The following is a 24,508-nucleotide window of genomic DNA, read 5'->3' as shown; positions in this document are numbered from 1 at the left end:
GGTTCTGACATCTCTCAACCATATTTTGCAGGAGAGAGTCCTTAGGTGTATTCCCTACATGTTGTTTTTTCTTTTTTTTTCCCCAACTTTTGAAGCAGATACCAAGGCAGGGGTCAAGATCCATCCTTGGGGCAAGAGGGAAGTAGCATTCCCTGGTAGAGCTCTTTCAAATGCACCTGAATGGTGTTTGTCTTTCAGTAGAGCCAATTCTAAGTTTAAATTGCAATTTCTTATTCTTACGGTTGTTGGAGAATGCATGTGGAAATTGCTGAAGTGAAGGAACATGTTCTAGGGTTGTGGCTTTACATTTATTCACCATTGTAAATATGGCACATTTCAGGGAGGTCTCTGGAGACTTTCTTTGTGAGCCTTGGCCACTGTGGTTGTGCAGAACTGAAATTACCAGTAGGAAAATTGTGGCATATTTGCCATTACGGAGATGTGGTGGGAGGACTCCCGTGGCTGGAGTGCTGCCATGATGGTCATAAGCTCTTCAGAAGGGACAGGCGGGCCAGCAGAGGTGGCTCTGTACCTCAGGGAGGGTTTTGACTCCGCAGAGCTCAAGGGCAGTGATGATAAGGTGTTGGGTGCCTGTGGGTAAGGATCAGGGAAGGGCCAACAAGGCAGACATCCCAGGGGGAGTCTGTTACAGACCACCCCGATGGGATAAAGGGGCAGATGAAATGTCCTGTAAGAAGCTGACTGGTGTTTCATGATCACTAGCCCTTGTTTTTGTGGGAGACTTTGATTTGTGGGATGTCTGCTGAAAACAGCAAGGGAGAGGGCAGTCAAGGAGTTTCCTGATGTGTGTGGGAGACAAAGGACAGCTGGCAAGTGAGCTGTCCTCGTTCTGGCCGGGACAGTTGTTTTTTGCAGTAGCCAGGAGGGGCATAACCCAGAGCCTGTTTTCCTGTCCCACCTCACACAGTACGCAGGTGTGGATGGGCAGAAGGGGGTCCTTTCCAGTCAGGGTAACACCAGGTTTCACCAGGTGGGCATTTGTGTGTGAATCCATCATCTTTCTTGAACACCATATTAATATTCATATTCATACTGTTCGTTTCTTACCTCATTGCTGTTTCCAGTGAATTGTTCTTATCTCAACCCTTGGTCTTTACCTTTTGTGCCTCTAATTCTCATCTACTTCCTCGTACTGGAGGGAGCGAGCAAGTTGTGCACGGTTTGGAGTGTTTCAGTGAAAATGCTGAATTGGGGAGCACCATTCCTAAACTACAACATGAGCATGCCAGAGGCAGTGCCTAGGAGATCTGTTTATGAACGGAGAAGGGCTGGTGTGAGATGTGTTGTTGGAGGCTGTCTTGGGCACAGTGACCATGAAATGATACAGTTTTCAGCCCTTGGTAAGTAAGGAACACGGTCAACAAAACCTCTTCCTCGGTTTTCTGGAGGGTGGACCTTGGCCTATTCAGGACAGTGGTTCAGAGAGACCCTTGGGAAACAGTCCTTAACAATAAAGGGGTCCCATGAGGACTAGCCATGGTTTAAAGAGGAAATCTTGAAAGGCGGAGGGGCAGACTGCCCCCATGTGCCGGATGATGAGCCATCGTGGAAGAAGACCAGCCTGGTCTTGCTGTTCATCCTGGCTGAACAGGATGCTTCTGCTGTAACTCAGGGAAAAAAGGTTATGACCTTTGAATGAAGGGGCAGACAACTCAAGAACAGTATACAAGGATGATAGTTGGTCATGTAGAGAGAAAATCAGAATGATTTAAGCTCAGCTGGAACTTAATCTGGCCACCACTGTGAAATATAAACTGTTTTTATAAATATTTTAACCACAAAAGGAAGGCCAAGGAGAATCTCCATCAGTTGTTGGATGCATGGAGGGACACTGTCACTAAGGCCAAGGAAAAGGTTGAGATACTTGGGTTCCTTGCCTCAGTCTTTTACAGAAAGACCAGTTATCCTTGGGGCAACCAGACGCTGAGCTGGGACAGGGGGACTGGGAGCAGCACTGACCTCCTGTAATCCAGGAGGGAATTAGACTGCTGAGCCATTAGACCCAAGTCCATGGGACCAGGTGGGATTCACCCAAGGACACTGAGGGAGCTGCTGAAGAACTCACTAGGCTGCTCTGCATCATTTATCATCAGTCCTGGATAACCAGAGAGGTCTGGGATGACTGGAGGTTGGCCAGTGTGATGTCCATCTACAAGAAGAGTTGGAAGGAAGATTTGGGGAACTACAGGCCTGGTAGTCAGCCTCGGTAGGGGATGGAATAGATCACCTTGAGTTGATCACAGAGCACATGCAGAAAACCAGGGGATTGGGCCTAGCCAACAGTTTAGGTTGCCTGACCAACCTGATCTCCTTTTATGACCAGGCGACCTCCCCAGAGGATGACAGAAAGGCTGTGGATGTTGTCTACCTAGACTTGAGCAAGGCCTTGGACACCGTCTCCCACAGCATTTTCCTGGAAAAGCTGGCAGCCCACGGCTTGGACAGGAGCACTCTTTGCTGGGTTAGAAACTGGCTGCACAGCCAGGCCCAGAGTGCAGGTGAATGGTGCTGCATGCAGATGGGGGCTGGTCACTTGTGCTGTTGCTCAAGAGTTACCGTTTGGCCCAATCCTGTTTAAAACCTTTATTGATGATCTGTATTGACTGTACTCTCACAGTACAGCCCTCTCTGCACAGGGCTCTGGACAGGCCGGATCAATGGGCCAAGGCCAAAGGTGTGAGGTTCAAAAAGGCCAAGTGTCAGATCCTACCCTTGGGTCACAGCAGCCCCATGCAGGCTGGGGCAGGGTGGCTGGAAAGAGGCCCAGTGGAAAAGAGCTATGGGTGCTGGCCAGCATCTGGCTGGGAGTGTGCCCAGGTGGTCAAGAAGGCCAATGGCACTCCTGGCAATAGTGCAACCAGCTTGGCATTGGTGAGGCCCCTCTTGGAGATCTGTGTCCTGTTCGGGTCCCCTCAATTCAGGAAGCACATTGAGGTGCTGGAGTGTACCCACAGATGATTGATTGAGCTTGTGAAGGGCACAGGAGCAGCTGAGGGACCAGGGCTTGTTCAGTCAGGAGAAAAGGAGGCTCAGGAGTGACCTCAGGCTCTCTGCAGGTGTCTGGAAGGAAGCTGTAGCCAGGTGGGTGTCAGTCTCTTCTCCCAGACAATCAGTGACAGAACAAGAGGACATGGGGCCTCAAGCTGCACCAGGGCAGGTTTATGTCAGCCGTCAAGAAGATTCCTTTACAGAAAGTGTGACTGGATATTGGAATGAGCTGCCCAGGGAGGTGGTGGAGTCACCATGACTGGAGGTGTTCAAGGAAAGACTAGCCATGGCAGTGCCATGGTCTAGTAGACATAGTGATGTTCAGTCATTGGTTGGATTTGATGACCTCAGAGGTCTTTTCCAACCTAATTGACTCTGTGGTTCTGTTAGAAGAGAAAAGGTGCCTGGGAAGGGCAGATAATGCTTCCAATAATAGATCTTGACTTTTCCAATGTACTCCTCTGCAGCTATGCAGTAACCTGCTGGCCCACCAAGCAGAGGATTTAAGGCTGTGCCAAGACATAAGAAAGTGGCATGGGAGCTTGGCTAGAGGAAGGAGGCAGGTCCCAGCAGGGTATTTGTAGGTAGTCCTCCATGTCATGGTTTCACAAACCAGTATTATCTGGGGTCTCTAAACTCCTCTCGGGGGCAGATGGGGGTATTTACTGACTACTGCCTTTCTGTGGGCACACTGCAGTATCCGCCCCACCACACAGCATGCACCACCAGCCCACACCCTCCTGACCTCCTGCAGCAGCACCTCCCCTTCCCAGAGGACAAGAGGTGGCAAGGGAGAGGAAGAATTTCTACATCAGCACCTCCTTGCACCTGGCAGCACAAATGCTTGCCTCTCATGGCTGCAGGTGGGCCAGCCTGTTAGACCAACGGTAGTGCAAGGAGGTGAAGGCCTGTACGTTAAGTCAGGTACCAGCACGAGTGCTGGGAAACAAAACTGCTTCACAGGCCTCTGCACTTAACACCAGCATAACCCAGCATGACGACTTTGCTTCAGTGTCCCCCCAAAGAGATTGGACAAACACGCAGCAGCAACCTGCTTCACCTTCATTTATTTTTGTCTTTACATGTGCATTTTTTCCAACCACACCACATTTCCACAGCATCTTTACACTATCCACCACTTCGTATTTCAGCAGTTCCAAGTTTCTCCAGTTAGATGCTGGTATCACTACCTAAGCATTTCACTCTCTTTCCTACAGATCTAGCCAATTTCCCAGTCAAGTCAGGTGTACACCATTAGACCTAAAAGAAGGTGAAGGTGTCCAACAGACTCAAGAAATGCAATCAAAGCCCATGCTTGAAGCTTGGCATGATTGGAAGTTAAATCAATTCTGAAAGACATTGCTATTTGGTTTTAAAACACAGGATTACACTCAAGCGTTTACAACTGTATCCCCAGCATCAGTATTTGTCAAGGCTCAAAGAAAGTTACAGGTTTGCAAGTTCTAACTGCATCACCAGTTTTACAGAAGTAACTTACATTTATAGTCAGAACCCTCACTGTTAGTTAATATCAGAACCGATACTGACCCAAACCAGTGAAAAAACTATTAAACTCCAATTAAAACCTTTAAAGTATTAAATGTTTCCTAAAAATAAAAAAACAACAAGAAACCCTATTTGATTATGCAAGAACATTAACAGAGAAAAATCTGAAGCATAAGTCCGTGCATGACTGACAAAATCCTTGCATAAAGCAAATTTACAACAAATAACAATACACCCTGAAAGAATGGAGGGGGAGAACCAGTCAGGTCAGAAAGGGCAAGCAGAAAAAGCAGAAGTAACAGATCTAAGTCTATGAGGATATATCAGATTGCTACAGGCCACACACAAAATTAGATGAACAGTCAAAGCAAAATGTTCAATTTTTTACCCTCCTTGCTTGGTCAGGGGGTCATCTGTCAATGCACAGGTGAAATGCATTTCTAGGTATAATACCTGAAAAAATAATTTGTACAGGAACAAAATTACTCACTTAAAGCACGTAATTTCCTAAGCTAAAACTAAATAGCACTGGGTATGGAACTCTTTAAAACATTCACCTGCAAAATGAAGAGACCACAAACAGCTTGGAAGCCCCCTGCACTTTGACAGACCTGAGCACCTAAGGCAGCATCTTTGCCATTCACCGCTGCTCACCGTGGTACACAACGCTCTGGTTTGGCTCTTATGCACCTCTTTTACTGGCCCAACTCAAAACTAAGCCTGCCCTATTTTCAGTTGTGTTCGCCCAGCCTAAGTCTCCCGTAATGTATCACTTAAACTGGCATTAAAACACTTTCTGGAGACACGGGAGCAACATGCTGCTGTCGCTTTTTAAAGCAAGGGAGGCATAGCAGATGCAGCAATTGTTGCCAAGCCACATGAGGTGAGAGCACTTGGTTCATTCACTGTCACTAAACAGAAAGATTTCTGAAATCCTGCAGGCCTGCAGCTCCAGCCCAGCACAAATAAGTTACAGACTGAGAGAAAAAACAAGCTCAGCACTGTCCTCTCCCCTTCCTGGCATCTGAGGCTGGAGCTCCCAACACCCAGGTAAAGGCTTGCAGCATGGAAGTTAGAAGTTTGTGCCACTCCAACTCTTGCTTACGGTCTCTATTTATCAGTGAAGACTACTACCAAGAGCAGTTCACAATTTCTTGACCACAAAGCAAAAAGAATTTTATTTTTTCAGAAGTGGTCCATGAAGCTTCTCTACTAACTGTTTACAGACACTGTAATAAGACACTAGACAACACATTTTAAAAACATATTTCAATTGTATTACATGTTCTTTTAAACTGTGAAAATCTATCTGGCTGGGTAATAAAACAAATTTGTGTGCTCTATGCTACTTTGAAAACGTGTTTCACATGCCCAAAATTAAGACAGTTTTCCTATGTCATATACTAGAGAACTTACCACACTGCTCACTGAGAAGGTGCATCCCCTTTCTTACTCACAAAACACTAAGAATTGTTCCTCATTTCTGCAACTAATTTGATTTAAGGGACAAGCAGAGCTAACAATTGCTTGGGGTTGGCTTTTTTTCTTTGAGGTTAGGAATTTTTTGTGGGGGGGAGGAGTGTGCCTGATTTTTATTTCTATATAGGCAAGAGGGGAAAAATAAAATTACTATCATGAAGCGAAGAGTCAAACTAAATTAAAAGACAACAAAAGGAATTAATACTTTACTTCACAAATATCCCCTATTAGTCATATCTTTTAAGGCTTATGATGCTTACACAGTTTGTTGTGTTTTTTTTTAGAACACTCTATTGTTTTATTTAGGAGCACATGAAAGCCAGTTTTAGTCAAAAAAATTTCTTCCATCCCCATGTTAAGTTTTGCCATTAAAAAAAATTAAATTCACTAAAGTCCTGCAGACAAGACTCTGTCCACGAATGATCCCTCAGGCCTGCAGAGCACAGAACTGCTGAAACACAGCCAGAATGTGGTGGTCCAGTTCAGCTGTAAACAGGAGGTTCTCTAGTGTCACCATGTACTGCTGGATTATCTGGTGGTGCTGGCAGATAGAAAAACAAAAACAAACCACATATGTTTATTGTTTTTATATCAGAATAGGCAGAGAAGTCAAGATATGTAAGAATCACAAATATTCTTATCAGAATTGTTTAGCACATCTAATTTCCACAATGTAGCCGCCAATGGATAAGAAAAGCATAATGTAGAGGCACTGCTGACCACAAGAACGAAGCCTGTGCTGAAATCCTCCCCTGGGCTCCCTTGTAACCCTTCACTCACAGATCCTGAATCGTGTGCAGGACACAATGCCACTGCAGGTATCTTAGGGGAATCATGGTAATTCCCTTCCTCTGAAGACACATCTACTTCCAGGGAAGGGTTCATCCCAAGGGAGAATAACACCACCCCTCCCATTCTTCAACACATCTTATCCTCATACAGGTATAACTTCCTGTAACTAATCACTTTCATCCAGCCACCTGTGCTTATTAACTGATTCAATACAGAGACAAATATTCAAAAATCATGTTTAATAGATATTTACGCATCTCACTAAACAGAATCCTGCAATATTTTAATTTTCTTATTTAAAACATGTCTATTTTAGCATTCTTGTTTGTTCACAACTTTGCCCTTACTAAAAACACAGTTAAGTGGAAGTCAGTGAAAGTCATAATCACATCTTGAAATACTTTTGCAGTATGCTTACGGGGAAAGCATACTGCAAAATGGGGAGAGAATTCTCCACTCAGGACCAGTCACTCCCCCAGACTGTGGCAGAGATCTGGCCAGAGCCAGAGAGTTGTGACCTGGCCCCACATCAGCCTCTGGGGAAAATGTGCTGCTGCCACCTACTGCTACTCTCGTGGAGTGCTCAGCCCTCCATCAACTGAGCTTTCCCAATTAAGCACAGCCCTGCCAACACCCTTCCAAACTGAGAAATGAAACTTACCTGCAGGAAGATCTGCTGTAACCTCTCTATACAGCTCTTGTACCAAGGTGTAAACACATCAATTCCACCAGTCTCGCAGCGCACTAAGTGCTCCGTTAACAACATAATGAAACGCTGCAGTAGAGGGGAAAAACCACAAACTTATTCAAGTCTCATCAAATTAAAGCAGAATCCTAAACTCAGGTAAGAGGATCTGAGTGTCAGAAGCTTCGAACAGCACTGTCAGAATAATTATTTTGCTTGGCAAATACTGAATTTAGTATAAAAATAAGCCAGTTACCTTCTGGTTGTTCAGGAAATTGTGTGCTAGCAGAACTCCTCAGCTCCTAAGCACTTCAAACTCATCAGATCCTGCTCAGAACCAGTCTTTGCAGAGGGATGATCTGGATTGACACCAACCCACGGTAAACTCATCAACCCTTTCCATATTCTTATTCCAAGAAAATGCCCAAGATAGAGTAGTGATGCTGAAAGCTTATAAATCAAGTAACTTTGAAACCTAAACTAAGAAGAGACTGACCATCATTACCTGGAATATAACAAGAAAGAGATTCTTCTGCTCACTCTGGGCTGACTCTACTTTTTCCTGCAAGCGCTCTATCTGCTCCTCCAGTGGCCCATCTTCCCGATCGGTGCTTCGGTCATCATCGTCATCGTCATCATCACTGTCTCGCTGTAAACGATAACAACACAGGACTCAACCAGTAATTTGGCAGGTGTGGATACCATTGATACCCTCCAGTTAGTTCCTTGTGTGAAAAGGTCTGCAGAACAACTGAGTAACAGCACACACTTGCAAATAAAAATTTGGAAGGAAAAATGCTAATATGGAAAAGCTGTGAAAAAAAAACCCAAAAGAGACCAAGATTTCAGAAAAACTAGAGCAAGTATAGAGATTTATCAGAATTGAGGGGTCTTCTTCCACGAAGGTTCTGTGGCTGACAGCCCAGCTGAGGTGCCCCTACACCAGGGCATGCAGCATGGGCAGCAAACAGGAGGAGTTGGAAGCCACCGTGCTGCTGGACAGTTATGACCTTGCTGTCATTCCTGAAACTCGGTGGGATGGATCCCATGACTGGAGTGTGACCAACAACGGCGGCAGGCTGCTCAGAAGGGACAGGGGATGGAAGAGGCACAGAGGGATTGCCCTCTGCATCAGGAGTTGGATGAGCCTGGAGTCCCTGAAGAACAGCCATGAGCGAGTCCACAGCTGCTGGCAGCGATCCCAGACCGGGGCACAGAGGGAGCCTTGGGCGGTGTCCGGGACGGGCTCCAGTCACGGAGGGACCGCGGGCAAAGCCCTCCTGCTGCAGCTACGGGAGGCATCCTGCTCACGGGCTCTCGGGCTGCCAGGGACTTCAACCACCCCTGCACGTGCTGGAAAAGTAGCTGTAGGCAATCCTTGAGATTCCTGGAATGCATGGAGGATAAATTCCTGACCCAGGAAGCAGTCCTGCAATAGGGGAGGTGTCACTGGATCTGTTGGTCACCAGCACAAGGGCGCCAAAGGGGGATGTCAAAATAGGAGGCAGTGATCATGCAGTTCACATGTGATGTGCAGTTCACAGTTCTGAGGGCTATGGGTCAGGAAAGGAGTCAAGAGAGGCCTCTGAACTGTAGGAAAGCAGACTGTCAGCTTTTCAGGGACATACTCCATGAGACTGCCTGGGAGACTGCCCTCAGGGACAGGGGAAAGGAACAGAGCTGACAAATCTCCACAAGAGAGCAAGAGCCAGCAATCCTCAGGAGCAAGAAATCAGACAAGGAAGGCAGGAGACTGACATGGCTGAGTAGGGAACTGCTGGTCAAACTAAAAGGAAAGAAACAAATGCAGAAGCAGTGGAAACAATGACACATGACCTGGGAAAAGCACAGAGACATGGTTGGGTTGTGTAGGGATGGGGTGAGGAAGGCCAAGGCAAAGCTGGAACTGAGCCTGGCAAGGGACACAATAAATAACAGGAAGGTATATCAGCCAGAAAAGGGAATTCAAAGAAGGTGTGTCCCCTAATAAACAATGCCACTGGTAACAACGATTGAGGTACACAACTTCTTTTGCTGCAGTCTTCAGTGGCAACCCCTCTTCCCACATCTCTTGAGTGGACAAACAGCAGGATGGGTCCTGGGAGAGCAAAGTCTCTCCCACTCTAAATAAAGATGAGGTTCATAGCCACCTGAAGAACTTGAACATAGCTAAAGTCTACAGGAGCCAGTGAGATGCATCCTAGAGTCCTGAGGGAACCAACTGATGTAAGTGCCAAACCACTCCCCATGACATTTTACCAAGTCCTGCCTGACCAGCCTGCAGGCCTTCTATGATGGAGTGACTCCACTAGTGGACAAGGGAAGGGCTGTAGGTGTCATTTATCAGGACTTTGACATGGTCCTCCACAACATCCTTCTCTCTAAATTTGAACCAGATGGATTTGATGGGTGAACTGTTACATGGATAAGAAATCGGTGGCATCCAGAGGGTGGTGGTCAACAAATCTGAGTCCCAATCAATGGGACATCAGTGACCAGTGGTGTTGCTCAGGGATCTGTATTGGGACCAGTGTTATCTTGATTAATGACAAAGGGTTTGAGTGCACCCTGATTGAGTATGCAGATGACATCAAGCTGAGTGGTGCAGCTGACATTCCTAAAGGACAGGATGCCATCCAGACTTGCACAAGCTCAAGGGGCCCATAGGAATCTCATGAGGTTTAACAAGGCCAAGTGCCAGGTGCTGCCCCTGGGTCAGGACAAACCCAGCACCAGCACAGGCTGGGGCTGTGCAGATGGAGAGCAGCTCTGTGAGAAGGATTTAGGGGTGCTGGGGGATGAGGCTGGACATGACCCAGCCATGGGCACTCCCAGCCCAGAAAGCCAAAGGTGTCCTGGCTGCATCCAAAGCAGCGTGGGCAGCAGGGGAGGGAGGGGATTCTGCCCCTCTGCTCTGCTCTGGGGAGACCCTGCCTGGAACCCTGCATCCAGCCTTGGGGTCCCAGCACAGGAAGGGCATGGAGCTGCTGGAGTGAGTTCAGAGGAGGGACACCAAGATGATCAGAGGGATGAGGCATTTCTCTTACGAGGGAAAGGCTGAGAGAATTGGGTTTGTTCAGCCTGGAGCAGAGCAGCCTCTGGGGTGATCTAATTGCAGCCTTCCAGTACCTGAAGGGAGCTTCCAAGAAAGAGGGACTAATTACAAGAGCATGCAGTGGTACAACAAGGATGAATGGCCTTAGACTGAAGGAGAGTAGGTTTAGATAAGAAATAGGGAAGAAATTCTTTACTGGGAGAGTGGTGAGGCACATGTTGCCTAGAGAAGCTGAAGATGCTCCATCTCTGGGACTATTCAAGGCCAGACTGGATGGAGCTCTGAGCAAGCTGGTCTAGTGGAAAGTGTCCCTGCTCATGGAAAGGGCTTAAAACTAGGTGATCTTTGAGGTCCCTTCCAACCAAGGCCATTCTGTGATTACATGATTTATTTAAGGGAAACATAGTAAAAGCTGCTAATTTTATCATTACATGGTAATGAACAACTTTTTTAAAACAATATGGCTTAGATTTTTTCAAATTGCATCTACTGCAGCAAGAAAGGTAATTTATTAAATAAAGAGTTCTGAAATCTCTGGGCTTCAAAAAATAATGCACCCGGTGCAAATTCTCTCCTGCACTTGGTGCAATAACTCAAATGAATCCAGCTGGTTAGCACAACTGGAAGGCTAAGGACTGGAGCCAGTGTTTTGAAGTGGGGACTCCCAATACTCATGATCAGAAAAGCTACTCTCAAGACCAGAAAGGGTCAGCATGGAAACTGATCTACTAACTGGGAACATGGCGTGCTTCACTCTATTGAAAACAACACACCACCACCACCCATAAAATACATCTAAGTACCAGCCTTGGAAGCTCAGGTGACTGAGTCTTAAACAAGACTACAAGGCATATAGGAGGAAAGGCAGGATCTGATGCATTATGGTAAATTCAAACACAAGACACTGCTTTAATATCATATAGTTATGATATTGTGCAAAAACACCCACAAATTACCAGCGTGAAACTTCAAATATCTGTAAGAGAAACGTGTAATTTGGGACAAATACAGGGCCATGTGTTAACCTACAGCAAAGGAAATGAAGTTCATAACTATAAGACAAGTACAGCTCTGAATCAGTTTAAAAAATGAAAATTACTTACCAGAGCATGTGAGAATTTAATTCTATTCTCTCTATAGGAACTTGCCTTTTCCCCATCTATAGAGGTTTTTCTGAACTCCAAACACTCAAGGACCAAGATAAAGCATGCAAGCCTTGGATTCATTCCATGGTAAGGGAATCCCCTTCATGCTGGGGGCATCAAAACTTGATGGCTTACTTCCTCTAAAAGGAATGGTCATGCAGCAGAGAAACAGCCTACAGAACTACTCACTGTTGCATACAAATACTTCTTCCTGGCACAATACTCATTTAAAGTATTAAGTAATAAAGAGCTGCAGCAAGAGACAAGGACAGAAAACACTGGTATATTTACAGATACCAGAGAAGCTCTTTGCCTCACAGTAAGATCAATCACTGCATCTAAGTCTTCCATAATCACAGGCATTTATTTACTGCTCCTCAATGCAGACTGAGGAGGCAAGCAGGACGGCTGTTGCTGTGAGTGAAGGAAACAAGGTGAAGGGGCTGGGATGAACCAGCACTGGCAAGCTGTGAGTTATTAGTGTCTCTAAACAGAAGCTTCTGGACAAATGACTGACTTGAGGAGCCTTCTTCAAAAAAACATCAGCAGGTTCTGTGTCACATTTTGACGCTAACCTCATTCAAAATTTTTGAGCTAGTTAAGAGTTTTATGCAGGTAAACACACTTACAGACCTCAAAGAAAACAAAAATTCTTTCTTGCTTTCTGCAATTCAGCATATTTATAAACTGACTTAATTTTGTCATAACTAGGTACTGCATTCAGCCAAACTTCCTTGGGCCCCATCTTTTCCAGGTGTCACAGATGAACACACCCCATTTTACTGGCCCACTTGAGACAACAGAACACAACAGCAGCTGCTCCTCATCAGTTTGCTGTCTTTAATAATGCAAGATCATGCAACCATATGCAGGAAAATAAGCTGGAAGAAGGAAGTGCCATGCCAGTGTCAGAATCCAGCAGCATCCATCAGAAGAACAGTAACAGCCAACTTCTCAATCACAAATAGCTGTTTCTGTGCACTTCTGCATGGAAGCCACAAGAGCACTCTTTAACAGAACTTACTAAAAATAATTTGTAACTGTTCTTACTGTTCTCTAATAAGGTAATTGGAATCCAGATTAGAAGGCAAGTGGAAGACACAATCGTATAGGAAGAGAAACTTGTGAGAAAGAACTTGAACAGACCAAATATGTACGAACTCCCTTAAAAGATTTCACTAAATTCTTAAATTACAGCTACCATTAGAAAGGTGGACCAAGAACATGCATCTGGTTTTTGATGTCTCAGTGCTACAGCTGACCACATCTCTGTAGACATGCTTCCTGAAGAATCATATGTATTCAGTCCTTCTCAAAACCAACTGTGTGTCTGTACATCAGCATGCATGCTTGTATACCTTGGTTTAAAATTTACAAAGTACTCACTCTTTTGTGCTGCCTGGCCAATCTTGCTTTAGTCTCCTCCAGTTCCTTATGAATCTTCAGGACATGCTTATTCATCTTACGAATTGTGGAATGTAAGATCTCCCAGATATAAAACCTAAGAAAGACGCAAAGCTCAAAACACCACATTATACACTACACAAAAATAAGAAACTAAATACAGTTTTTTAACAGAAAAATATAAGTGGAGAATTAAAAAATCTAAGTATCATTTAAGGACACATCTACCAGAGTGAATGAACACCCAGCATACAGGAAAGCATACTTGTAATGCAAGAAATCTTTATCAGTTCTTGCCTATTTATTGCAGTACACTTCAGAGTCAGAATTTTATTTCATGTACACACTGCAAGACTACTAATCCCAAACGTGACTCCTCAGATTGAACAGTTCTCCCAGCCTCAATATGCAGTGCATCAGTGGTGGTGTAAGTTACATACCAACCCCAAAGGCCAGGGCCATGCCCAGCCAGGAGCCATACAACACACAGCAACAGGCTCTGTCTAGGAACAGTTCCACGTCAGCAGGCTTAGGCACTGCTAGCAAAATGACATGCCAACAGCAATCCTGCATTGTCACACTAACAGTCATACCCCAACTCAGAAAGAAAAATGTTTAAGCACGTATTTTGTAGAAATGGCAAAAGCCTAATTGTACCTTACTCCACTACTGAGTATTCAAAGATTGAACTATGTGCTGGCAACTTAAAATAGCAAATCAAAGACAAGTAACAACCCAAACCAAGTTCTTGTTACCGAGTAAAATCATGTGCCAGCTCTGAAGAAAAGATCCAGTTTGCTACTGCAGCACAGTCAACAATTTGTGTCCGAATCATCTTGTCCACAAGCACAGCAATCATCTGTATTTTGTGAAAGACAATACACACACAATCTGTGTAAAATATTCCAGCCTCAGATAAAACCAGAGATGACTCGATGCAACTCTACATCAGTGGTATTACTATATAATTTCGAATACTTAAGCAAAGTAGTTGGGTAGTCTAGCTTAAAACATTTCAAATGAGGGGATTTATGTACCAATTACATAAAGCATTCTAATTTTTTTGACAACCATACCTATTTCTGAAAGTATCACTCTTTGTTAGCATACATACTCCCATACAAAAACAAAAAATATAAGAATAAGAGTTGGAACAGAGGCCTTGAGAGACACGAGTGCTAGTATTTGACATCAAAGTACTCCAACCAGAGCACATATACCTGTCAGATCACCATAATGAAGGATGCTGCTGTTAGCTTACTCTACTTGAACTGCAACGGCCTTCAAATGTGACAGTAAGCTTTTCTCTACAGGGCCCATTAACTTCAGGACAGAATGAACGAGCATCGTGGAGTCAGTGGAAAGGTTTACTTGCTACAGGCACTGCCATGATTCTGAGGGAGTTGCAAGCCATCTAGCAGGCAACTGCAGAGAAGAGTTACTGACTAAAGAAGATGCAAGCTGTTCAGAAAAAAGGGGCTTATCTTAGTTACTCATGTGATTGAATGCCACAGTATCTAAGAACCACAGCCTGCACTGTATTTATCCTTACAACCACCCGTTGTCAAATGAGGATGTGTAACAAAGTTCCTTTTAAGGAAGGAAAATTAAAATAACTGAATGAATCATACAGAGGACTCAGCACTCAACTTTCAAGTCCCAGGATAGTATCCTGTGTTTTATTTGTCTTTCTGCATTGCCAGGAAGGATTTCTGATTACTTAGCCTGGTCTTCCAAAAAACACATATCTAGGATTTGGAGAAAATATTTAATCTCAATGTTAAAGTTTCTCTTTATGAAGTCACCACCACCAGCTTGCTTTTAAGTCCATGGACCGAGTCCTGCTGTTAAATCACTACCTGCAGCAGAGACCACTCATTAGTGCTTTAAGCCATATAAGTAAGCATGGTTAGTCTGAACCAAATCCCAGGGTGTTCCCATAGACCTAGGAGTAGGGTGGACATCCTGAAAACAGACTCTGGACAAGTGCCCTGCTGTGAAGGCACCATTCCTTCTGTATGACAAGGAGGATGAGGACTAGGAAATAAGAAGAAAGGAATTGATTTGAAGCAGAAAATACAGAACTGCAGTAAAAGAAAGAGAAGAAAAGTTCATGATTAAGTAGAACAGCACACAGCAACTTTCCAAAGTTTTGCACCTGAGATTTTTTAAACGGGATCTTGATTTATTCCTAAAAATTTAACATGATTATTTAGTCTGGTTTCTAAACCTCCATCTCAGTTTGGTAATGCTGCAATACAAAGGAATGAAGAGGAAGCTGATATAGATATTACATTACAGTAATGAAATTTCTTTTGATCCAATTAAATGGCAGCAAAAAGTAGGTCAGACTGCAAATGTCACATTTTCAAGGTCAGTAAACTGGGTAATAAGTCAAATATTTTTTTTAAAAAATCCTCCTTTTTTATGTTTTCAAGAGAGGTAACAGCTTGTATAGTTATCTTGTAGGTGCTCATTTTTTCCACTAGAGAACAGACCACAGGTCTAGGAGCAGATGCAAGGAGTACTCCTGGTTATCAGTCACATCACTTCTTATAGTGTGGCCTGTGCAACTGAGAGGTACAGTCCACTCTCCAGCACAGAAGTCCACTTTACAGCAACACAAACTGGCAAGGAATATGTGAAGTAATTAATGCAGGCAAAGTCAGCCTGAGTTCCTCATTGATTACTATTCATAGAAAAATGACAGCTGAGGTAAAACACAATTGCTGTGAAGAAACTGAACGGCTTAAACAACCGAGGCATCTTTTGTAGGTCTTTTAGGGTGTTATTTCCTCTGGCTCAAGAATGGACATTACCACAGCACTGTCAGACTGATCTGTTCTGAACAGCCACTACTGCAGCTCTGCTCACCCTGTCCACACACAATAGTGACTCCAGCATGAGCTCTGTGTAATAACTGGATGGCTTTCACTAGCAATTGTTGGAGGGAAAAAAAAAAGCCTTAAAATCCCTAGGCTTTCACATTTCTAGGACTGTGGCCTGTTCTAGATATGAGAGCAACATCTTATTTAAATTTGCATATTTATGTTGCTTTCTGACTCTGAACAAAACCATGATTTTGACAAAAATTATTCTCTTGTTCAACAACCAGCATAGTATTAATTTGAGTCTTAATGACAGCTCTTGCACTTTCACCGTGAACTCTTGAGAAAAAAGCAGCATCACTGATGGTACATATTTTATGCCCAGCCTTCATTTTTGTAGTAGCAACACTAAATACAATCTAAACCATCCTTAGAATGACAACAGACAAATTATTTTTAATGGATATAAAACAAACTGTATTTTTTATTCACATATGACTTTTGTGAGTTGAAACTCACAAAGATCCTTGACATTCCAGCCTCTTACCTGTGGATGATTCTTCCAAACCTCATACACAACCCTCAGAACATGAAGTTTCCCCTCGTCACTTTCAGCAAGTGTTTTGAAGACTTCATGAAACCTTTTAATAGAAGTAAGTAGTCAATGGATAGGCTGAGGCCAGGTCAAAAGAGCAGCAGCTATAAGGAAAGTGGTTTGGATTGGCCAGAAGAAAATTATGTGACTACCTACAGCATTTCTTAGACAACTGTTCCCTGGAAAATATTACCATCCTGACCTAAAATAGTCTACAAAGAAATGACATCTAAAAGCAACTTACATCTTAGTGGTGAACCTACTTCCTGAAGCTAGGCTACATTTCTCAGGCTCTCAAAAGCAGGAGGCACTTTTCTGCTTCATGTGCTGATCTATACACAGCTGAACCAAATTTGCTGCCTTTTGAGCCTTAGACCTTCCTCTTAACGTATTTCTGCAACTTCAGCCACTTATCCTAAGGGCCTTTTTTCCAAGGAGAGGCTGCTAAAAGTATCTATTTTAGCAGTTACTCTGACTGCTACACAGCATTCATAGCCCAGCTTATTGTAATATAACTATAAAGCATAAGAGGCTCTTCTTGATCTCTTGGCTGCCACTGCTGTTATGCAGTGGAGAAAATACCATAGTCTAAGTATTTGAATAACCCTGCTCTTTTACTCCTGACTACAGGTTACTACCTAGCGCTTCTTATCAACATTGCCTCTGTAGAGGTTCCAGGTGCATGCTTTTGTACTAGTTTTATCCATCTTTAGGGACAGATAGAAAAATAACTCATTAAGATGCCTGTGACTAGCTTTCATGTAACAAAACCACTTAAAATCAACTTCAAAATACACAGGATTAAAAATGTTATTCTAATTTTGCTAAAAATGGTGCAGTAAATTCTTTGCAGTTCTAGTATGTCTTTAGGGGATGAATGCTAAACTATTTTAGGATGGAATTTACTCTGCTTTGGTAGACAGGAGAAATTAACAGCAGATTGTTTTGAAGTTTCATGTTTTCTTTTTCTTTCCTCTTTTTTTTAATACAGATGTAACTGTCCTAGATCCATATTCATAGTACAAGATATTATGATGGCAGCTACGCAGTCATTGAAATGCAGAAAGAATCTCTTTTTCCTTGCCGTAATCAGCAAATAAGCAATACAAAAATGAAGTAATTTTCCAAACCTGTCTCATTTACTTCATTTACACTACATGGCTGCAATGTATCTGTTTCTGTTAATTCAATTCACATATGTATAATCTAGGATTTACACCACCATTCCTTCAGTAATCAATGTCATTAGCTCTCCTAGTCATACTGCTTTGTGGAGTACCAACACTGCTGAAGCTTGCACTCCACTTCTTTCATCCTGCATTTAACTGTCAGAATTAAACTGCTCTATGAGCCCCAAAATAATGCACATATTATACTTACTTTGCCAGGGCGCTGAAGGAGTGGCTAAAGGACTTTGCAGCCAGATGGAGCAGAGTTTGAACAAAGACTTCTATTTTCAGAGGGTTGAAAGTAAATCCTTCACCTGCAAGTTATTTGATGTTGAAGCTAATAAATACTTCAAGTAAATAATGTAAGCTACTCGTACAACTGCAGAGATAAATTACGGTTTTAGCTCATTTCACAAGAGTTCCATCAACAGAGTTCTGCAGGGCTGAGCAAGGAGCTAGTAAAGACTCCCACAAAATGTGCAGCTTCAGGCTCCAATTTTGCCATGGAGAAAATGTGCTCAAAGCTTCTTCACCAACATGGAATTCCACCAGAGACACAGCCATCCCACCAACATGTGACAGCACTGATGGCAGCACAGAAAGTCAGCAAGGGAAACTGCAGCTGTGCACCTAGACGAGGGCCTTGGAAGGCCATAAAGATGGGGGCGTGGGTGAGGAGGGAAAGGTAAGGACTATTAACATACAGAGGCTGACCATCTAGGATATAGGAGAAAGGTCCACCAGGCATGTACAGCAAATACAGCTACTATGGTGAATGGTGGTAGGTGCCCTTCTGCAGCTGAAGACAGGCAAAAGGGAGAGCACTAATTAGTGGGTAATGCCTAAAGCAAATCAGGAAACATGACAGTGGATCCTAGGGAAAAAAAAATCCACCAGATCATTGTTGTTCTCTGCCTGTATAGCTGAACCCTCGCAAATACTACAAAAAAATGAAGCATTCACCATTGTTTAGATCACTTCTAACTCTTTCTCACACCCCTCACTCCACAAACACTAAAGCTTTAGGAATCAGTGCTACCTGTGGCTCCAAAGCTAAGGAGAATGTGAGCAGTCCCACCATGAGTTTTCACCTGTGCAACATGCCAGCCAGCAGGCTGGCTGTCTTATCTGTTACAGGACTGCACTGAGGGCAGGAAAGCTCTTAGGGCAGAAACACAGAATTTCAGACCTGCCCTCTGTTCTTTTATTCCGTCAAAAATTGCAAGAAAACACACGCACCAGTTTACCTCTATTAGGAAAAACAGGCCACTGCATGTAAGATTTTTACAAAAGAACTAGAAGTGGTGTTTTTACTGCTAAATTGAAACCAACTACTAGAAGGAAAAGCATACAGGTCTGTGAGCCAACACACTCATAGCTTTAAAGCATGGCAGATCAGTCCACACACAGAATAAATGATAGTCTGTCAAAGCCTAACAGCTTGTATCTTACCATCATCATCATCCTGGTTTGGATTAGGCACATCTTTTAAAATGCTGAAGATTTCATCATTGCTGGCCTTATTTTTAATTGCAATTGTTAAACAGAGTGCCACAGTATATCCAGGAAGAGACCCTGAACAAAAACAAAGAGGTCATAAACATGGAAAGGCAAGCAAGTGAACACTTTTAACATCAGCCTGCCTTGCAGAGAAACAAGTACCCTTCCCAGCTACACCTAAAACTTGGTGTTTCTAATATCATTGTCCACCTCAATAGGCCATAAAACTGATCAATACATTTTGTGGTCTTCAAAACTTGGAGTAAAACCTCTAGACCTGAGCTCAGGCAATCAAGTTCCTCACTAAAGCTCTACTTCAGTTTCCACCAGGTTTCTAAAAATACAACACTTTGTTGTTTTTCGTCACTGTATCTTTGATGATGACACTTGTATGCTTAGGCCTGTATTTACACTGAGCAATAAAAGGAATAATAAGGTCCCTCTCTATGTCACCTTTATGGTATCTGTTCTGTATACTCATTAAATCAAGTTTACTGGTAAAATATTCTAGTGCTTCGAGTTCAAAAAATAATTTCTCATTATCACTTCAGATGCTGACTTTTCCATAGTATTGTGCCCAAACAAGGTAAATAGATGAATTGTCCAATTTTAGACTTCTTGCAAATAATACTGCACAACACCACAGCCACATCAGCAATAGCAGCTTGCTGTATCTGGATTTTCTTTGCTTCGTAAGTAGCAGACAGGATTTTATTAGAGCGATCCAGGCTTAATACATATTAATTGCTCATGTGAAGCATATTTACCCACATGAAAATCATGCATATTTATTTGACCTGTATTCTTTTTTATGAGGACAACTCACATCACAGTCAATCTAGTGTGCTCCCTTGCTCTGAAATACTTCTCCAACTTGACCACTGGTAATTTTAATACTTACTATTGCTCTCATCTCCGTATTTGTAAATGCACACTGGATTAGCAGGACTGAGGACAGAAAAACTTGCAGGAACAATGTCTATTATTCGCTGATGGTAGGAGAGTCTGGAAATAACAAGTTCCACAGCAGCAGAATTAAAAAGGGAATAACACCACGGCTAATGACTGCTAGAAAATGTTTTTTCTGTATTTAATATCCATAAAACAAGATTCAAGATGCCTATACAACAGAATGGTAGTTTCTGCTGGATAGTAAGAGCTAGTAGACTAGTAGATGCTAGTAGATGCTTTCTATTTTAATTCTGTGATGCTGGAGTTTCATCCTCATACAATTAATTTCCCTTATGAAAAGTAAGTCAACTTCTGGTAAGAAGTTTTATGCAAAAAACTGATACATGCTGTAGAAAACTAGTAAGATGTCAGTATTCAAAGCAGGAAAAATATTAAACCAGACATCTTCATTTTACTTTCCAGCTTCATTTTACTCCCACAAAGGCCTTATTTGCTACCAGAGTTTTCAGTGAAATGGAAGAGTGCCACAGAAAAAAATGCATTTGTTGTGCAGCACAACACTTTCATACTTCTGATATGGAATTCACCCTAATCTTGATTTTTCATGTAGGATGCTGAATAACACACACTTTTTCAACATTTTGCTCTTTCTCTCTCCTATATCACCCTAATCTCAACAATTCTAAGTCCAGACTACTTATCAGAACTACTGATCATATAGTCTTGCTGGGTTTGGATATTTTGTTTGTTTAGACAGTTGTTTGTTAGTTTGAAGCAAATGAACATCAGAGGCACCTAGAAGAATCAAGACTAGATTCTCAATTTTTAGTACAACTAATGGTCACTTCTGTCTATTTCTGTGAATGCTGAATACTTTCCAAGAATATAGCCCAAATTTTATTTCTTTCTGTGTCTATGGTGAAGCATGTCTTTATGGAACTACGGGTGTGCACGGACAGCTCACCACCATCTGCATCACCTGTTTCTCCCTCTCTTTAAAGCAGCGCCCTACAGCAGGTAAACCAGATTAAAAAAACACACAAACAACAGACTCATCTTTTAATTGAAAATGAATTGTAAGAACAGATGCATCCAAGACAAGAGTCAAGCTAAAGGGACTCCGACAGTATTCAGATGAAACTTTGCCTTGAGCACGACGATGGAAAGATTTTACTTACCGCATGCACTTTTCCAAAACCTCTCTCACAAATTTGGGTTTGGGTTTTTCAAGGTCCTGAGTAAGACAATCTGACCTATCAAAGGACAGAATGCAATGGCTTTCAGCAAAAGCATTTAGTCTCTTTTTGGCTTGGTGTGATAGTACTAAACAATCACAGTCTGATGACAATGGGGGTGCTGGACCCGTGGAGTGCAGGCACTTTTAAATCATTGAGGTAAGTTAATCGGTACATCCTTACTGGCAATTAGCATTCCTGGAATCTCATCTCTGTGTGATAAATTTTCATGTAACTTCCCTTCCCCCACCACATTAAAAATAATTTGTGGCTATGGTTAGCTGGCTTTCTCTTTCCTTAGGAAAGGAACCTTGAGTGATTTCATAGTCTGTTTCTCCCTCAGCTCTCCAGGCTGATTTCAAATGCATTGCAGGTAAAGAAAAGCCTGACACACAGTTACTTGCAAGATTTGTGAAAAATGGCACCTTGTGAAAGAGATGCACTGAAGTACTGCCATTAAGGAACATCCAGACAAACTAAAATCATCTCTTTGAAAACTGCTGCCTGGTCAGTCAACATGGATGTATGCCAGGATAGCCATGAAGCACTTAACTCCACAGGAGGACAGTGCAAGAAACTTTAGTAAACCCGCAGAACCTTACCAGAAGAAGGGCTGAACCCCTCTCCAACAAGGACTGTCAGGCAGATCACCTACAGAAAGCAGGTACAGTCACAGGCTGTGGTAACTAATTCTTGGAGGACTTGGCCTTGAGGGGATCTCACTTGCTACATGGGTGCCTGAATGGAAATCTCAGGGAACCAGCACTCAGACATTAATGGACTCCAGGGAGCTCCTGCTACAGATGCCCTGGCACAGTAAGAACACGTGGCAGGGCAAACTCTGATAGAAATTCAGGTGCTAGGATTTGGCAGGTGGGAAAAAGACCACAAGGTTTCAAGGATAAAAGTTATAGTGAAAGGTTTGGGTAGGGCAGAAAGCAAAACAACAGAATGAATACAGGATACAAAGAGTCAGCACAAACCATTAAAAGTAAAGAAAAGATATGGGGAGGCATTTTGGAAAGATTGCTGGCAACTGACAGTGCAGGACAAATTAATCACATTTCTGCTTCCCTTCTTTAAGAAATGCTTACACCAGCTTGAGATTTACCACAAAGTTCACCAGGGATAATACACTAAAGAGATTACCAAAATAACCTACCACTGAGTGCTGGTGGGCCGATTACAAGAGGTCTCTGATAAGATAGAGGAAAGCCATTAACAGGGCCACTAACTGTGACACTTTCTGGATGTGTTTGAAACGTTAAGGTTTTAGCAATATCAGGTTTAAATGCAAAGGGTAGAAACTTACCAGTCTTCCCAGCTCCAACGGAACTGAAAGTTGCTCAAGTGGTGAGAAAACCAGTTAATAAATCTTCATTAAAAGAAAAAGAAAGCTCTGTTAAATGTCAGAAGTGCAGGAAAACTTTCAGTTGATCTTTTCTTAAAAATGCATTCTACTTTTCCAAGTTGAGCCTTAACTCTTTAAGCTATTACAGCATTAAACAGGCATTTATGTTGACAGATACAAAAGACTCAATCTGGAGAGTCAGAAAGAAGGTTTTATGAACAAACAGCCTGTCATGCATTTCACACGAAGAGATGAAGCATTCAACTATCAATTAAAATGTAAACTTACTGTGAATACGCAACTTCCACAATTATAATCATAACCACTCTCCTACTTAATGAAGACTCCACTGAAAGGGTAAAATCACCACCATTCTCCTCCTCTGGGTGGCACATATGCCATCAACCTCCCTTCCAAGTCATGCCCCCGACCACAAGGGAGCAGGCACTGTGTGTAACAGTGCTACACAACTATGAACAGCTCTGAGGAAGGAAACGTTGTCACCGATCCTAACTGTCCTGCACAGACAGAGGGGCCGTTGTGACCTCTGGGGGACCGTTGTGAGGAAAGGCAAGCAGTAAATCCTCCACCTCCTCCGTGGGTCACCCAAAGCCAGAGCTCACAAAACATTTTGAATAACATCAGGTAGGTCTAAAAAGGCTTTCTGACTACTCTTTCCACAGCCTCTTTGTTTTCTTCTACACTGGTTATCAAGGGATGTTTTCCATCATCTCCAAAACACATTTACCTGTCTACACATGTTGTATTCATTGTGTCCAAACGCATGTAGAGCATTTCTGTAGCTTGTGCAAGCTTAAAGTTTCTTATTAAGGTTTATTACAAAGAAGTAGATAAGTCAGATGTTTTTCCTTTCAGGTTTTCAACAGAATAGTATCAACGTTTTCTACTGGAAACTCCCTGAGCCTACTCCAAAATCATGTAAATCAAGTAAATCTACAGTGGAAAATGTGAAGTATATTTTGACTTCCACCCTCTAATCCCAGCCTGTTCTTCCATTATCACAAGACTGATGGCATCTTCCACAGAAGGATGGAATTCACATCATGCAATAAGCAAAGCAAGTGTTACAGGCAAAGTTTCCTGCAGATACTGTAACACATTAGTAGTATTTATTACTGTCCCACTAGATACAGAACAAACAAAATAAAGACTGCATTTCATAAATAAAGACTGCATTTCCTCAGGAGCACAGAAAGGATACAACTTGTGGTAAAGAGCCAGGCTGAAGTTTGCACAGCTCAATCAGGAGTGTTGTGTACATGACTTCAATATGTGGTGGAGATGGCAGTTGAAACAACTCTGCAAATATTACCTGGAGGAGAGGAAATCGCAGAATAAGAGCACAGTCCAATATGGCCTGCACAATTCTCAGCTTCACAACGGTAGCCATCAATATTAAACAATTACCTATCCCAAAAGACCTATATTTTTCTATCAAATGCATGCTCCAGGAAAAAGAGAGAGAACCAATAAAAGGTATTTGTAACACAACACTGTACTAATACAGTCTGCTCTAACTGCTCTTATCATTTCATACTAACATAATATCAGCATTACACATCTACTATGTTTAACAAACATAGGATGTAACTGTGGAAATGAGCATAGTTATAATATGACCTACTTCAGTTATACCCATATGATCTAAGAAATGCAGAAATAATTTGATCTTACTGGATAGTAAATAATGAAGCCTAAGCATTTAGTATGAGAACAATATTTGCATTAAAATTACACGTATCACTTTTCCATTGTGACCTCTTTTCTCCTATACCAAACTGTATATAAATAGCCACAACTTTAAACTGAGAATTACAACCAG

At 42.6% G+C, this 24,508-nt stretch overlaps 1 protein-coding gene across 1 annotated transcript in view; it reads right to left on the bottom strand.

Moving 5' to 3' along the window:
• Positions 1–4,057: 4,057 nt before the first annotated feature.
• NCBP1 (nuclear cap binding protein subunit 1) overlaps positions 4,058–24,508 on the bottom strand; it is a 30,897-nt gene continuing 10,446 nt past the window's right edge. The window contains exons 11-23 of the mRNA XM_063424023.1: positions 23,888–23,998; positions 23,414–23,478; positions 22,627–22,689; positions 21,258–21,332; positions 20,069–20,172; positions 19,120–19,242; positions 17,879–17,981; positions 16,451–16,544; positions 13,831–13,934; positions 13,058–13,172; positions 7,977–8,120; positions 7,448–7,561; positions 4,058–6,535 (exon numbers count right to left, since the gene is read on the bottom strand). Coding sequence (XP_063280093.1) covers positions 6,422–6,535; positions 7,448–7,561; positions 7,977–8,120; positions 13,058–13,172; positions 13,831–13,934; positions 16,451–16,544; positions 17,879–17,981; positions 19,120–19,242; positions 20,069–20,172; positions 21,258–21,332; positions 22,627–22,689; positions 23,414–23,478; positions 23,888–23,998 — 1,329 coding nt within the window. The 3' untranslated portion in view covers positions 4,058–6,421. The remainder of the gene's footprint in view (positions 6,536–7,447; positions 7,562–7,976; positions 8,121–13,057; positions 13,173–13,830; positions 13,935–16,450; positions 16,545–17,878; positions 17,982–19,119; positions 19,243–20,068; positions 20,173–21,257; positions 21,333–22,626; positions 22,690–23,413; positions 23,479–23,887; positions 23,999–24,508) is intronic.

This window comes from Prinia subflava, chromosome Z (assembly GCF_021018805.1).
Source record: "Prinia subflava isolate CZ2003 ecotype Zambia chromosome Z, Cam_Psub_1.2, whole genome shotgun sequence".
NCBI lineage: Eukaryota > Metazoa > Chordata > Aves > Passeriformes > Cisticolidae > Prinia > Prinia subflava.
This window is presented reverse-complemented; position numbering and strand designations above follow the sequence as displayed.